Source organism: Rhinatrema bivittatum, chromosome 9 (assembly GCF_901001135.1).
Source record: "Rhinatrema bivittatum chromosome 9, aRhiBiv1.1, whole genome shotgun sequence".
Taxonomy (NCBI): domain Eukaryota; kingdom Metazoa; phylum Chordata; class Amphibia; order Gymnophiona; family Rhinatrematidae; genus Rhinatrema; species Rhinatrema bivittatum.
The window spans coordinates 99,157,936-99,174,106 of NC_042623.1; the positions used below are offsets into that span (position 1 = coordinate 99,157,936).

At 43.8% G+C, this 16,171-nt stretch overlaps 1 protein-coding gene across 7 annotated transcripts in view; it reads left to right on the top strand.

Annotated features, from left to right (window-relative positions):
- Positions 1–16,171, top strand: part of IMMP2L (inner mitochondrial membrane peptidase subunit 2) — a 1,785,698-nt gene that overhangs the window by 41,900 nt on the left and 1,727,627 nt on the right. For 6 of the 7 annotated variants that reach the window (XM_029616961.1, XM_029616964.1, XM_029616966.1 and 3 more), the window contains exon 3: positions 11,123–11,226. In XM_029616961.1, coding sequence (XP_029472821.1) covers positions 11,123–11,226 — 104 coding nt within the window. Of the gene's footprint in view, positions 1–11,122; positions 11,231–16,171 lie in introns of those variants that run through there. The other variant, XM_029616967.1, reaches the window with a different exon arrangement.

A 16,171-nucleotide genomic window follows, 5' to 3' on the forward strand; every position in this document is an offset into this window, starting at 1 on the left:
AGACTGCTTTTAATATTCTTACAAAGAAAATCTGTTTCTATACACCCACACCCATGCTCAGAGGCAGAGAGAGACACACACACAGACACACCTACACTTAGACATAAGAACATAAGAAAATGCCATACTGGGTCAGACCAAGAGTCCATCAAGCCCAACATCCTGTTTCCAACAGTGGCCAATCCAGGCCATAAGAACCTGGCAAGTACCCAAAAACTAAGTCTATTCCATGTAACCATTGCTAATGGCAGTGGATATTCTCTAAGTGAACTTAATAGCAGGTAATGGACTTCTCCTCCAAGAACTTATCCAATCCTTTTTTAAACACAGCTATACTAACTGCACTAACCATATCCTCAGGCAACAAATTCCAGAGTTTAATTGTGTGTTGAGTAAAAAATAACTTTCTCCAATTAGTTTTAAATGTGCCCCATGCTAACTTCATGGAGTGCCCCCTAGTCTTTCTACTATCCGAAAGAGTAAATAACCGAGTCACATCTACCCGTTCTAGACCGCTCATGATTTTAAACACCTCTATCATATCCCCCCCTCAGTCGTCTCTTCTCCAAGCTGAAAAGTCCTAACCTATTTAGTCTTTCCTCATAGGGGAGTTGTTCCATTCCCCTTATCATTTTGGTAGCCCTTCTCTGTACTTTCTCCATCGCAATTATATCTTTTTTGAGATGCAGTGACCAGAATTGTACAAAAAAGACATACCAACACCCACCCCCACTCAGAGAGACACATCCCCCTCCCATCCTCCACTGCCTCAAACAGCAGTGCTCTTCAGGTTCCTGATGCAGCACTATTTGTAGGGGCTGGCGAGCCAGCATTCAATCAAAGGTCAGAGAGAGAGACACACACACACACCATGCCTTCCACCGACCGAGACACAAACATCCATATCACCCATTCACACAGACCTACACACACTCTCACTCACTCAGCCCTACAACACACTAAGCTCCAGGACTGGATGTCTTTGGGGATGGGGATTGGGGTGGGGTGGAGGGTGTCTTCTACTGTGCAATTATCAGTGTGCAGAGAAGAAAAGGGGCTGCAGCGTATTGGATGGTCATGCTGAGCTGAGATGTGTAATGAGGTGAAGGACTTCAAAGGGTGGGGAAGCTGACTGGGGAGGCCTTAGTGATTGCTAGAGCTCAGTGTGCATAAAGGCAAGGAAGGAAGACATTATAGAACTGAGGATACATATTTTAAGATCATTTTACCCAGTCATTTTTGACAGGCTTCTCAACTAATCCATAATGAATATGTATGATTCATCTGCATGCATTGCTTTCACTGTATGCATATATATATCTCATGCATATTCATTGTGGATATCATGAAAATCAGACCTGTTTGCAGCACTACAGTACTGGAGTTGCTTACCCTTGCCCTTGGACAATTATGCTGTACAACTAATGAGATTTCCCTGTTCCAAAGAAACAGAGAAATGGGAGGGCAGCAAAAGATTGTATGGCCCCTGTAGTCTGCCCATCCCCTCCCCAACTAATTTAGCTTTATAATTCCCATCACTCCCTCAGGGATTCCCTGTGTTTTATCCCCATGTTTTCTTGAATTCAGATATTGGTTTTGGTCCATCACCTCTACTAGGATGCTGTTCCATGCATCGTATACCCTCTTTGTAAAGAAACATTTCTTAAGATTACTCCAAAGTCTACCCCTTTCACTCTCATTCCATTACTCTTTGTTCTAGATTTTCCTTTCTGTTAAAAGAGGCTCGCTTCATTTGCATGGAAACCTTTGAGATATTTTAATATCTATCTCATATGTCCCTACCTCACCTTTCCTGTCAGTCTGCATAGAGTAAAGACCACTGACCATTTTAGTAATCATCCTTTGGACAACTCTAACCAGTTTATATCCTTTTCAAGGTACGATCTCCAAATCTGTACACAATATTCCACATGAGATCTCACCAGGGACCTATACAGAGGGATTTATCATCTCCCTTGTTCTACTGACTAAGTCTTTCCCTATGCAGCCAAGCATCTTTCCAGGGTCCTGATGGTGGTTACCTAACAAAGAACTGGTAATAGTACCTTATTGCTGGGAATTGGGGGAACTGGAGGCAAGTTCTAGTGATTGGGATTTGCAAAAGGTTAAGAAAACAAACCTCCTTTCAAGTCATGGGACTTCAGACATTGCTGTGAACTCTCATGTGGATTGAATCATTTAAATATCTTTATTTCTGTAAATAAACAGACTTCTGTTGGAAACATTACTTGCCTAAGGACTACCTTAATTACAGGGGATTTGGCTACCAGTCGGCATCTTATCTAGAGAGTTCCTGGAATAAAGTCTAAAAAAAAGAGTTAAAACCATTCCGCAGAGGAACCTGGTCACCTTTTTGCAGTGAGTGCTTTACCCCATTAAACCATCTAATCAACCATCACTGTTAAGATCCCTGAAGCCAGTCACACCTAATACCCCAGAAATACCCAGTTAAACGTATGATATAGGGCAGCCTGAATCACTTGTTAAAGCATCCTGTCCACCTTATGGTTACTATAGTAATAAAAGCTGCAAACCAATATTGCTATAAAAGTTGAATTTAATAAGGATTTAAACTAGCAGGATAACTAAACTACAGCTGTGACACCAACATTTCTAGCTGTTTAGATATCATATTGGACAGCAGTCCAGTTATGTTATTAGTGTTTCCACTTGCTGGTACCACATGGAATACTTAAATTGTATTAGTTAAGGTTAATAGTTGGGATTAACAGCTAGATCAGTACAGCTGCCTTTTTCACTACAAAAGAGAACACTATTGCAGCAGTACCCCTAGAATCAGAAGTACAAAATGTTCAGACTGATTTGTCCAGAGACGTTTCTGCTAGAACTAGCCTATCCCTCTCCCTGGAGCTCTACTGAATGACAGGTTACTCTTCCTCCTCTGACATTTCAGAACTTACTACTGATCCATCCATTCACACAGTGAATGCACACACACTCAAAATTTGTCCCAGCTGCCTTTCACTCCTTCCCTCCATGCTAGACACTTCATTATTTTGGCAACTCTTTTCACATTTTCCTTCTTCAAGCCCCCAAGAGCCATGGAACAGCTCTTTTCTTATTATTTTCATAACTTCTCTCTTATGCACTTTCTCCCAAGAAAAATCCTGAGGAAGAGGTGGGGGACATGAGTTTCTATTTACTTTCCTACAGCTCCTCATACACCATTTCTTTCTATTCGGCCTGTCAGAATCAGAGAAACTGAGGAAGCAACTCTGAAAATTCTTCTTTACAGTCGTCTACCATGTTAATATATATATCTAGCTGTTAACCCCAACTATTAACCTTAACTAATACAATTTAAGCTCCTTTCTTTTTATTTCTCAACATCCCTTCTTTTAACATTCCTATTTCCACAGTGAAAGTTGTACAGTATGTAAGAAAAACATTTTTTCTGACTCTTTTCTTATTTATATGAAAATAAGAATTAGGAATGAACATTAATTTTGAATTAATATGAAAAACGTACCAAATAAGGCCATTTTCAGTTCATATGAAGAACATGAACATAAATAGGCCTCAGATGAGAATACCCTAACATTTTTTAGCATTTTCATATTTGGTCCCAAAAAAAAAATATGGCCTCTGGCAGGACCTCAACCTATTCCCATTGCCAAGGCTTGGTCCTGGGTCTAGGTCAGGCTCAATGTCAGGGCACAGCCAGAGGTTTGGGTCCAATGCTGGGATGCAGCCCGAGGCCTGGATCTTGGCCTAGCCCCGACACCAAGTCCCAGTCACCAAGAACCAGACCCAGGCACAAGTCCAATGCCGGGACATAGCCAAGATTGGATACTATTGCAGACGACCAGTACTAGCCCTAAGCCCAATGCCAGGACCTGGCCCAATACCAGATCCCGTCGTCTATGCCAAAGGCATAGGACCTGTCTGATGCCAGGTCCCATTGCCTATGCCCATGGCCTAGATCCTGTCCAATGCCAGGTATCATTATCTATGCCCAAGGCCGGGTCCCAGTTCCAAGGCTTAAGCCCGGGTCTGAGGCAAAGTTCTGGTCACTGAGGCTGAGGCCTGCTACTGAGGCCTGGGTCTTGGCCTAGTCCTAGTCCTTGGTCTGATGTCTAGGCCTGGCCTGAGACTGGGTCCAGGCACCTAGGCCAGGTCTCAATTATCGAGCCTCAGGCCTAAGGAGAAAATCTAGACTGGGGTCCAACACCGAGGCCCTGGCCCAGCCCAAGGCCTGGTCCCATTGCTGAGACACAGGTCCAGGCCTGATGCTTATAAGCAAGACTTCTGGCGTTGTCTTTCTTGATCCAGAGACTAAAAATGACATCCTCCACCTGGTGGATAATGCTGCAGTGAAATTACTGCGGCGCCTTCTTCCAGAGTGGATGGTGCCATTTTGTTGCAGTCAGTGTCAACTCCAGACCTCCATGTCAGGCCAAAGCCCAGACCCAGGCCTGAGCCTTGATGACAGGACCTGGCCTTAGGCAGATTCCCGGCCTGGGCGTCAATAATAGGACCCAGCCTTCAGCCAAGTCTGGACCTGGGCACCATTGAATTCATTGTAAAACAAAATTGAATGAACCTAATTAACCAATATCTTTTTTTAAAACTAATAAAATTAATTGAGGTACCCCCAAAACAAATTACTGAACCAAAATATTTTTTTTTGCTCTGTACATTCCTAATAAGAATTACCATGCTGGGTCAGACCAAGGTCCATCAAGCTCTGCATTTTGTCTCTGACAGTGACCAATCCCAGTTGCAGGTATCTAGCCGGTCCTGTAAAGTAGATCTAATTTCTGTTACTCTCAGAGATAGCAATAGCTTTCTTTAGTCTACCTGGCTAGCAGTGTGCTATGAACTTTTTCTCAATAAACTTGTCCAAATCTCTTTTAAACCCTGCTATACTAGTCACCTTGATCATCTCCTCTGGCAATAGATTCCACAGCTTGATAGTGCACTGAGTGAAAAGGTACTTTCTATTTTGAATCTGCTGGTTGTTAGTTTCATAGAGTGTCCCCTTGTTTTACTATTTGAAAGGGTAATTAAATATCCTTTATTTAAATAATATATTGAATGAGAGTCAAAAAATTGTCACCATATGTTACAAACACATGAACATATCCTTTATTTACCCACAAGCCGTAAAGCCCGTTAAAACGGGCTACATCCCTCTGTCTCTCACCTCCCCCTCATTCTCTCTCCCCACTCTTCACCACCCCCCTCCCCACCCTCCCTCTCCTCTCACTCAGTCCCCCCTCTCCCTCCCACTCACTCAGTCCCCCTCTCCCTCCCTCCCACTCACTCAGTCCCCCTCTCCCTCCCTCCCACTCAGTCCCTCCCTTCACCCACCTCCATTTCCTCCCGGCGCCGTAAGCGCGACTTCCCGCAACCCTCACCCGGCTCCATTAACTCCTCCCGCTCCTGCCGGCAGATCTCGGGGGGGGGGTCACTCCCGCGCGCGCGCGCGCGCGGCAGTGACCCCCCCCCGAGATCTGCCGGCAGATCTGGGGAGAAGTAGCGGCACCGAGCGCGCGCGGTGCCGCTACTTCTCCTCCCGCTCCTGCCGGCAGATCTCGGGGGGGGGGCGCGGGAGTGACACCCCCCCCCCGAGATCTGCCGGCAGGAGCGGGAGGAGAAGCAGCGGTGCCGCTACTTCTCCTCCCGCTCCTGCCGGCAGATCTCGGGGGGGGGGCGCGGGAGTGACATCCCCCCCCCGAGATCTGCCGGCAGATCTGGGGAGGAGAAGTAGCGGCGCCGCGCGCGCGCGGCGCCGCTGCTTCTCCTCCCGCTCCTGCGGCCCCACCGCCATTATTTTTTTCTGACCAACGTCCTTGCCCGCACATGCGCAGTAGAGCTGCGCTCTACTGCGCATTTGCGGGCCGTCGGTCACAGGCCATTTATAAGGTAGATTCCACCCCACTCATGATTTTATAAAGGTCTATCATATCCTCTTTCAGTTGTCTCTTTTCCAAGCTGAAGAAACCTAGCCTGCATAGCCTCTCATCATAGGAGAGGGGTTCCATTCCTTTTATCATTTTTGTTGCCCTCCTCTGCACCTTTTTTAGTTCTGCTATGTCTTTCTTGAGATGGGGCAACGAGAAGTGCACACAGTACTCAAGGTGCGGTCGCACCACGGATCAATGCAGAGGCAGTAAGATATTTTCCAGTTTATTCTCCATTCCTTTTTGGATCATTTCTAACATTGTTTGCTTTTTTGACCTCTGACATGCACTAAGCTGAGGATTTCAACATATTAGCCACAAGGAATGTAAAGTCTTTTTCCTGGTTAGTGACTCCCAATACAGAACCCAGCATCATATACCTGTAACGGGGATTATTTTTCCCTATGTGCATCACATTGCACTTTTTCACATTAAATTTCATTTACCGTTCAGTTGCACAGTTTCCAAGTCTCAAAAGGTCCTTCTGCAGTTCCTTGCAATTCTCTGTTGTTTTAACAACTTTGAATACATTTTGTGTCATCTGCAAATTTGATCACTTCACTCACTGTTCCCTTTTCCAGATCATTTATGAATATGTTACACAGCACAGGTCCTAGCATTGATCCAAGTGGTGCTCCACTAATGAACTTTCTCCATTTGGAAAAATAACCATCTAGTCCTATCCTCTGTTTCCGACCTTTTAACCAGTTACCATTCCACAACAGAACACTGCCTCCTGTTCCATGACTGTAGTTTTCTGAGGAGTCTCTGATGGGGAACTTTGTGAAATGTCATCTGAAAATCCAAATACTCTATAATCAACCAGCTTACCTTTATCTACATGTTTGTTTACACCTTCAATAAAATGTAAAACGTTAGTAAGACAAGAGCTAATCCATGTTGACTCTTCCCAATTAAATCATGTCTATGGTCAGTGATTTTGGTTTTAAGAAAGGCTTCTACCATTTTGTCTGGCACCGATATCAGGTTCACCAGTCTGTAGTTTCCTGTTCACCCAGAGACCTTTTTAAAATCGGCATCCCATTGGCCATCTTCTAGTCTTCAGTAATTATGGCTATTTTAAATAATAGGTTACAGATTACTAGTAACGGGGTAGCAATTTTGTGATTCAGTTCTTTTAGAGCTCTGGAGTGGATGCCGTCCAGTCCCATGGATTTGTTACTCTTTAGTTTGGCAATCTGATCTATTCCATTTTCCACTGGCACAGATATTTGTTTTAGTTACTCAGTATCTCCACCAATAAATGTTTCAGGTGGGGTTAAGTTCTTAACATCCTTATTTTTTTTTTTATTCATTTATTTAGATTTTTATATTCTGCTTTTCACACTTTTTTCAGCACTTCAAAACACATTACATTCAGGTACTGTAGGTATTTCCGCTATCCCCTGGGGTCTTACAGTCTAACAGGGTCATTTATCAATTCATGTTGTGTGAGTTTCCTCAGTCCGAAGGACATCAAATCTTCAAGAGTGTACTCTTCTGTTCGTACATCTCACTCAGTATGTAAAAGTGGCCCCTAACCCCTACACTACCACCTAAACCTCACCTCGAGTTACTAGGTTGGCCTCTTATAGAGATATAAATAGCTAACTACGACAAGAGCCTGTAGACATTCTCAGTCTCTCCCTTTTCCTCTCTTCCCCAGTGGTGAAATGAGCACTTTGCATGTAGGAAAATGCAAAGTGCGAAAAGTTAACGCACTTTGAGGCAGATTTTAAAACATACGCCAGATTTTATAACATGCGCACGCAGCCACACACATGTTATAAAATCAGGGGTCGGCGCACGCAAGGGGGTGCACACTAGTGCAAATTGTGCATGCCGAGCCCTCAGGGAGCCCCGCTGGCTTTCCCCGTTCCCTCCCCTCCCTGTCCCGCCCCCCAGCCCTAAAGAAACCTCCCCGTACCTTTGTTTTTGAAATTTCGCCTGCCGACTGCTGGCGTGCGATGCCCCTGTGCCGGAGTCCTCGGCCATGCCTCCTGGACCGCCGTGCCACGCCCCCAGACCGTATGCCCCACCCACATCTGTCTATTCAGAAAAGCCGCGGGATATATGCACATTCCAGGGCTTTACATGCGCTGCTGGGCCTTTTGAAAATGGGCCCGGTGCATGCAACCCCTTCTGGATTTACGCAACATAGGTCTTTGAAAATCTGCCCCTTTGTGGTTATCCCTTCATAGCACTAACATAGCACACATTGTGGTAATTATGCAATTATAATTAGACACACCCCTTTTTCTATCACATGCGATATTTACAGCAAATTGATAAATCTAGGCCTAACTTTGTACCTGAGGCAATCAAGAAAAATAAACTTAAGAAGCCAACTTTACTTACCCTCTCCCTTGCAGGCCAAAAGCACATACTAGAAGCAGCAGTGACTGCTGAAGCTCTGTCCTCATAGACCTCTTCCTTAGGGCTCACAACTAGTCTCTGTCTCTCTCATACACACACACCAGTCGCCTCCCTGACCTGTCTGTTTCTCACACACACACCAGTCATCTCCCTGACCTGTCCCTGTTTCTCTCACATACACCAGTCTTCTCCCTGACCAGTCTCTCTCTCAATCACACACACACCAGTCACCTCCCTAACCAGTCTCTCAATCACACACACACACCAGTCACCTCCCTGACCAGTCTCTCTCTCTCTCAATCACACACACACCAGTCATCTCCCTGACCAGTCTCTCTCTCAATCACACACACACACCAGTCACCTCCCTGACCAGTCTCTCTCTCTCAATCACTCCAGTCTTCTCCCTGACCAGTTTCTGTCTCTCACACATACCAGTCTTCTCCCTGACCTGTCTCTCTTAATCACACACATGCTTTCTCACTTACATACAAGCTCTCACTCATGCACCCAGGCTCCCATTCTACCACACACACAAGCTCTCTCTTACGCACCCAGGCTCCCATTCTACCACACTCACAAGCTCTCACTCACGCAGCCAGGCTCCCATTCACACCCACCCACACAAATGCTCACACCCAGGCTCCCATTCACACCCACACCCACACAAATACCCAGGCTTCCATACATACACAAACACCCACATCCAAGCTCCCATTCACACATGCATGCACCGGGTCTCACCCCCAAACATCTTCTTCCTTCGCTGCAGGAAATGGCTCCAGTTGCGCTGTGGCTTTACTCCGGCGGGTCTTCTTTTTCTCCACCACTGGGATGGGCTCTCGTGGCAGCCTTGCTTCGCAGGGTCAGGCTTCCTCTTTGCCGCCACGGGGATGAGCTTCTGTGGCAGCCTTGCTTCACGAGGTTGGGCTTCTTTGCTATGGGATGCTCCTTTTGCCTGCCCCACCGGCCAATCAGAGGCTTCCTCACTTCTCCTTTCTTCCTGCCAGTGGGAGAAGGAAGGAGGTTACCGATCGGCCCATGGGGGCAGGAAGAAGGGAGGAGGGTTCCCATTGGCCAGCAGGGACAAGGAGAAGGGAAATACAGCCAGGACACCGGGAGCCGCATCACACCTGCTAGTGCTTGGCGACACACTGTTGGGAACCGCTGCTCTAGAGGGCTTAGAAAATGTATACAAGAGGTGTTTAGTATTGACATAATTTTAGAACCCCAATGCTTAAGTAATCTATTTACTCAGACATAAATTCTGCCGCTTCCGAAAAATATAGTGCAGAGCATATTACATGCAAACATTCATAAAACATAAATGCCACCTGGTTATACTGTGAAGGGGCTAAATAAGAAACTTCTAAATCAATTTGGAGGCACTGGCCTGAGAGAATGTGAGTACATAATGAAAGAGTAAGAGACGTAGTCTTCAGCAAATTGTTAAAAATAACCCTTTTTTGTCAGGGAAAATTGACAAATGGCAGTACAGCCCCTGAGAAGTAAACATGAAAGTACATTTATCAGATTGAAAGTACCTTCTTCAGATTTCTTGCACTGAATAATTTTCTTTTTCAGTTGCATTACCTTTCTGTTTATGCCCAGTTTTTAAAAATATTAATGTGACAAGTTTATTACTAAAATTAGTTTTGGGGTTTTTTTAATTACATGGGTAGGGACTTTTGTTTTCAGTTTTTATTGTATTATTTAATTAGGAATTTATCTGTGTTTATTAAAAGTAATACAAAAACAAGAGAAATCAGTAGAAGGAAATGACTCATCATTTTCAAGGTAAATATTTTTGTTTTTGTTGTAATATATACTAATAAAAACTGGGAAAATGAAATAAAAACTGAAAACAAAGTTCCCTACATGTAAATATAAGTGGCAGTATGTGTCAATTTGTATTCTTGTGCTGCCTGGTTTCTCTCCCCACTGTTCCCATTCCTGAGCACACCTGGCAGAAGTGAAATCTGCTCCCAAATTATTTCACCATCAGTACATTTTAGTGACTTACGCAGAATGGGGTAGATTTTAAAAGGTGCGCGCGCTACCCGGCGTGCACACATGTATACCCAATTTTATAACATGCGCAATTGTGCACCTTGCTTGCGCCGAGCCGCACTGCCTTTCCCGGTTCCCTTCCCCCTAGCCTGACCTTCCCACCCCTTCCCCTAACCTTTTCCCCCCTAGCCTTACTCTAACACCCCCCTAACCTTTGACCTTTTGTGCCTGCCTCTGGGCAGGCGCAAGTTGCGCGCACCGGCAGCCTGCCGGCATGCAATCCTCTGACATGGCGGCAATGGTCGCTATTCAGAGGCCTCTGGCCCTGCCCCCGGACTGCCCTTTTTTGCAAGCCCCAGGACTTACACGCATCGCCGGTCCTTTTTAAAATAGGCCTAGTGCGTGTAAAATCCCCTACGCGCGTAAGGCTTATAAAATCTGGCCCAATATATCTTGCAAAAAAATAAGTCATGCTATTCTGTTTTTTGCTGTAATACATTTAAGTATCGTCAGTGGTAAAAATAATGGAAAATGAATTACAATTATGAAAGTACTAAAGTCGTAGTAGAACGTTTGCTTTTAATAACCCCAATGTGGGTTTTATTGCTCATTATCATTTAGTTTGTGTCTATATTGCCTTTTTCCCCTTAGCGCATTTATAATGTAATGGGAGTACAAAAGAGACACATCATCTGAAGATATATGTGTGTGTATCTGTGTGTAGATTATATAATAAAAAAATTTTTTTTTATACAGATGTACATTTCTTTCAATCTTTTATTTCTCAGCCTTCCTTGAATCCAGTGGGAACACTCGGATCGGATATAGTGCTTCTAAACCGCTGGAATGTTAGGAATTTCCAAGTGCAGCGTGGAGACATTGTGTCATTGGTGTAAGTAATGATGGTTTACTTCTTAAAAACTCTGGCTGCTTCATTTCAGCTTTGCTCTATGATGAAGTATTGATGGCATGTATAGCAAGTGTAAATTACATCTTTCGGCGTCGTGGTTTGAAAGGAGTTTGTTTTCAGATGCTGTTTTGAGAGCTGACTTAATGGCAGGGCAAGAGCAACAAATCTTTTTATTGAATTTTTTTTCTAATACAGCTAAACCCCATATCTGTTGTTTTGTTCATTAAAAATACATTCTTAAGAGTAAACCTTGCATATAATATTGGAAAACTGTGTTTGCAAGTCTGTTTTTCTGGCCTACACTGTAACTCGATAAGATAACTTAAGAAAGAGGCATACAAGATTTTCTTAGTCTTGTTTCGGGTCGTTCATTGCACCTTTTAATTTAGTACATTAAGTTGACTCGCAGGCAGATAAATTGAGATATATTAAAACTTAGATTAACAGTGTGTGAATATGTTGAGCTGCAAAATGGCTTTCATTGGTAGTAATAAGGAGGCCCATGTGCCAGACCAAAAGATGGCACTGTTTCTCTGCTATAACATTTAAGAATGTTAGAGGACAATCTGTCCAGTGTTGGTAAAAGGAATGGCACAGTTTGCATAACTAGCACAGTAATATGATACATGCTCATCACACACGGTTGAATAGATTTTAAGCTTTTAATTCCATATTAAAAAAATGTTTACTATAGATTGCCACAAAATTTGTCTTTAAAACTTAATTTTCTTCCTTGTCATGTCGTCTCTCTGTTGAGATAATTAACGAGCACATTTTTTATAGTCCTATAATTTTTTTTTGTAGCAGTTATAATTTTCGGCAGTAGACAGGTGGGAGCTCTGACATTTTCTGCTTTTCAGGTGTTTAATATCTTCATTTTCTTGCAAATAGAGGCTTTATCAATGTTCTAAGCCAGTTTAGTAATGATGAATCTTAACTGGAGAGCAGCTTAGCTGCATTGTACGGCAGCATGGATATGAATATCCAGGCAAAATAATGTGCTTTCTTATGTAGAATTCAGGAGTTTTGAAGATACTGAGTAGAACTGGTCTTATGGACAAAATCTGTGGAAGAATTGTATGAAGGTAATATTTCAGCAGTGAAAGGAGAAAATATAGGTAGATGGCCATGAAGAATTTCACACAGATGCTGGTTTTGCAACCTCCTTTTTGGAAATGTTTTACAGGCAGGGTTATCCCTTTGTGTCCTCATTACTCTTTTGTCTTCTGCTTGACAAGGTTACATCCTCACTTAACTGGTGATGGAGAGGATATCCGCCCATGTGGAAGAGGTTGCATAATATTCATGCAGCTATTGTACTTTTCTCTTTCTGCTTGCTGCTTAGATGTGTGTTTAATGCAAGTTCTAGTCAAGCGAGGATAATATCTACAGATCCCTTATGAAACTCATTCAGATAATTTTGTATTTGTCTTATTTGTCTATATGATTTTATTTTTTGGTTTATGTATTCAAGTTATCTTTAAATGCAAATAATTCAGATAATGAGATGATATCGGGAAAAAGTTTGTAAAATCAGAGTGTGCATAGTTTTGTGCTGAATTACATCAAATTCCAAATAGAATCACATTTATACTTATTTTCAGTTTTTATGTAATAGACTGCAATTCATTCTAAATGATGGTAAGTGGACCTTTATTTTTGTTAACACATTTGGTTATGAGGATTTCATTTAGCTAAGATTTCTTCATCTAATTCATTTAGAATAGTTTGCATATCTTTGTGATTATAAACCATAGCTGAAAGGTTTAGTGTGTGTGTGTGTTTTCTATTTTGAAAGAATCCTTATCGGGGACAATTTTCACTAAGCCTCCTAGCCTAATATATGCTTGTACTTCTATTTTTATTCCCATGTAAACTTTAGTGAATTAAAAAAAAAAACTAGCTGCATACTTTGTGCCTGCGATAATCTGTATGGAGTTAGATAGGGGAAACTGTGTGTATATATATTTCTGAAATGCCCGCTTTGAGTGTCTACATTAGCTACCTCCTGAAACTAGTGGTTAGGGAGCTGAATTTAGCGGCTCTGCAAGGGGCAATAGTCAACCTTTTCATCTAGCTGGCTAATATCCTTAATTCTTAATATTTAAATGATTGGTTGTTTATTCACTTCTTCTAGAGTACAGGAACAATCATTTCAAGCACAACAAAATCTTTAGAAATATATAGATTAAAATCTTTTGTAGATTACATCTAAGATAAGTACATAGTGAATTTCCTTTTCCGATTAGACCTGTGTTCATCTGAGGTACAAATTCAGGTTTCATCTGAAGGCAAAGTAGTTTAGTAAAGTCATACACATGGGTGGCATCTGGCCATGCTCTCATAAAGTGCTGGATTTTAAAAGCCCTACTCGCTCTGGGCCTATTTAAAAAAGGCCCAGCTCCGTGCATAATGCCCCGGGACGCATGTAAGTCCCGGGGCTTGCAAAAAGGGGCGGTCCAGGGGTGGGGCAGTCCAGGGGCGGAGCAGGGGTGGGGCCAGAGGCCTCCAACATAGCAGCCATTTGCCGCTGTATCGGAGGATCACGTGCCAGCAGGTTAGGGGAAGGGGTGGGAAGGTCAGGCTAGGGGAAGGGAACGGGGGAAGGTAGCACGGCTTGGCACACGCAAGGTGCACAATTGTGCACCCCTTTGTGTGCGCTGACCCCCAATTTTATAACATGCATGCGTCTGCGCACACATGTTTTAAAATCGCATGTCCATGTGTGCGTGCTTGCACATCTGTTAAAATCTGCGCCTAAATGTTATCAGAGTTTCCAGGAAAATCTTTAAATCCCTCTGTGCATATGCAGAAGTGCCTTTGCAGCATGCCTAAGTTCATTGTTTTCTGCTGAGAGCAACAGACACTTTTTTTTTACAGCTGCAGATATTTTGCTGCACTGAATATTAGTGATTTTCTTTTAATGCAAGTGAGTCTTAATTTTTCCCTGCATTTTAGTATCTTATTATCTTGGTGAGGAATTTTTTTGTCATTTAGGTTTTCTTTTTTTTTTTTTTTGTGCTCTTAACAATAGACCCTTCTTTTGTTATGGTCTCTTTTGCGCTTTTAGGTGAGAGGGTTTCTTTTTCTCTTCAGGCCATCTGCTTTCAAAATTCTATATCCTTTTAATTTTGCATCTGTTTTTTCAGCTGTGGCAGAGAAGAATGCCAGCAGCCTCAAGAAGTGTCTAGACTATGGACAGATGATGTCCATAAGAGGATATTAAATAGGGATGTGAATCGTTTTAGGACGATTAAAATTATCGTCCGATAATTTTAATATCGTCTTAAACCGTTATGGAACACAATACAATAGAGATTCTAACGATTTATCGTTATAAATCGTTAGAATCGTGAGCCGGCACACTAAAACCCCCTAAAACCCACCCCCGACCCTTTAAATTAAATCCCCCACCCTCCCGAACCCCCCCCAAATGACTTAAATAACCTGCGGGTCCAGCGGCGGTCCGGAACGGCAGCGGTCCGGAACGGGCTCCTGCTACTGAATCTTGTTGTCTTCGGCCGGCGCCATTTTCCAAAATGGCGCCGAAAAATGGCGGCGGCCATAGACGAACACGATTGGACGGCAGGAGGTCCTTCCGGACCCCCGCTGGACTTTTGGCAAGTCTTGTGGGGGTCAGGAGGCCCCCCCCAAGCTGGCCAAAAGTTCCTGGAGGTCCAGCGGGGGTCAGGGAGCGATTTCCCGCCGCGAATCGTTTTCGTACGGAAAATGGCGCCGGCAGGAGATCGACTGCAGGAGGTCGTTCAGCGAGGGTTCCGGCGCCTCGCTGAACGACCTCCTGCAGTTGATCTCCTGCCGGCGCCATTTTCCGTACGAAAACGATTCGCGGCGGGAAATCGCTCCCTGACCCCCGCTGGACCTCCAGGAACTTTTGGCCAGCTTGGGGGGGGCCTCCTGACCCCCACAAGACTTGCCAAAAGTCCAGCGGGGGTCCGGAAGGACCTCCTGCCGTCCAATCGTGTTCGTCTATGGCCGCCGCCATTTTTCGGCGCCATTTTGGAAAATGGCGCCGGCTGAAGACAACAAGATTCAGTAGCAGGAGCCCGTTCCGGACCGCTGCCGTTCCGGACCGCCGCTGGACCCGCAGGTTATTTAAGTCATTTGGGGGGGGGGTTCGGGAGGGTGGGGGATTTAATTTAAAGGGTCGGGGGTGGGTTTTAGGGGGTTTTAATGTGCCGGTTTTGCGATTTTACGTTTTTTCGATTTTTTACGATTTTTCACGATTTTTCACGATATTTTACCCCCCCAAACGGCAACAATACGATTCCCTCCCCCTCCCAGCCGAAATCGATCGTTAAGACGATCGAGGACACGATTCACATCTCTAATATTAAATCTACTACAAATCTCTGGGCGCAGATCATGATGTTTTACTGAAGCGTCTGCTCTACGGATGTTGCTAAGGTCTATCTCATGTAGGACAATATAAGATACTTAGGGCCTGATTCATTATGTTTTTTTCCCGTAGACACAGAATGGGAGAAAATCTTTAGTGAATCAAGCCCTTAATCTGGCAGGCAAGAAAAATGTTCTGGCAGACAGGCTTGAATTGTGAGTTAGACTCTCATGGGTGGTCCCTGAGTTAGAACATAATGATTGGCCTCTTCTCATGGTGGTGAATCTCTGGGATAGACCTGTTTGCAAGGGCACATTTTTCTGTAAGAGGTCAGAAATCAGACTAGTTTTGAATGCCTTCTGTATGCATATCCTCTGATATATCTAGTGGTAAAAACCTTGATAAAGCTCAGATTGAGGGCTACGATTCTCATGATTTTTGGGATGTATCTATAAGGAAACCAGCTGGGGTGGACATTTTTCTGTCTCTAATATTTCAGAAACAAAGAACATTGTTGTGATTGCTGTTTTGGAGAGAACATTATCTAATTGGATAATGGACTGCATATCC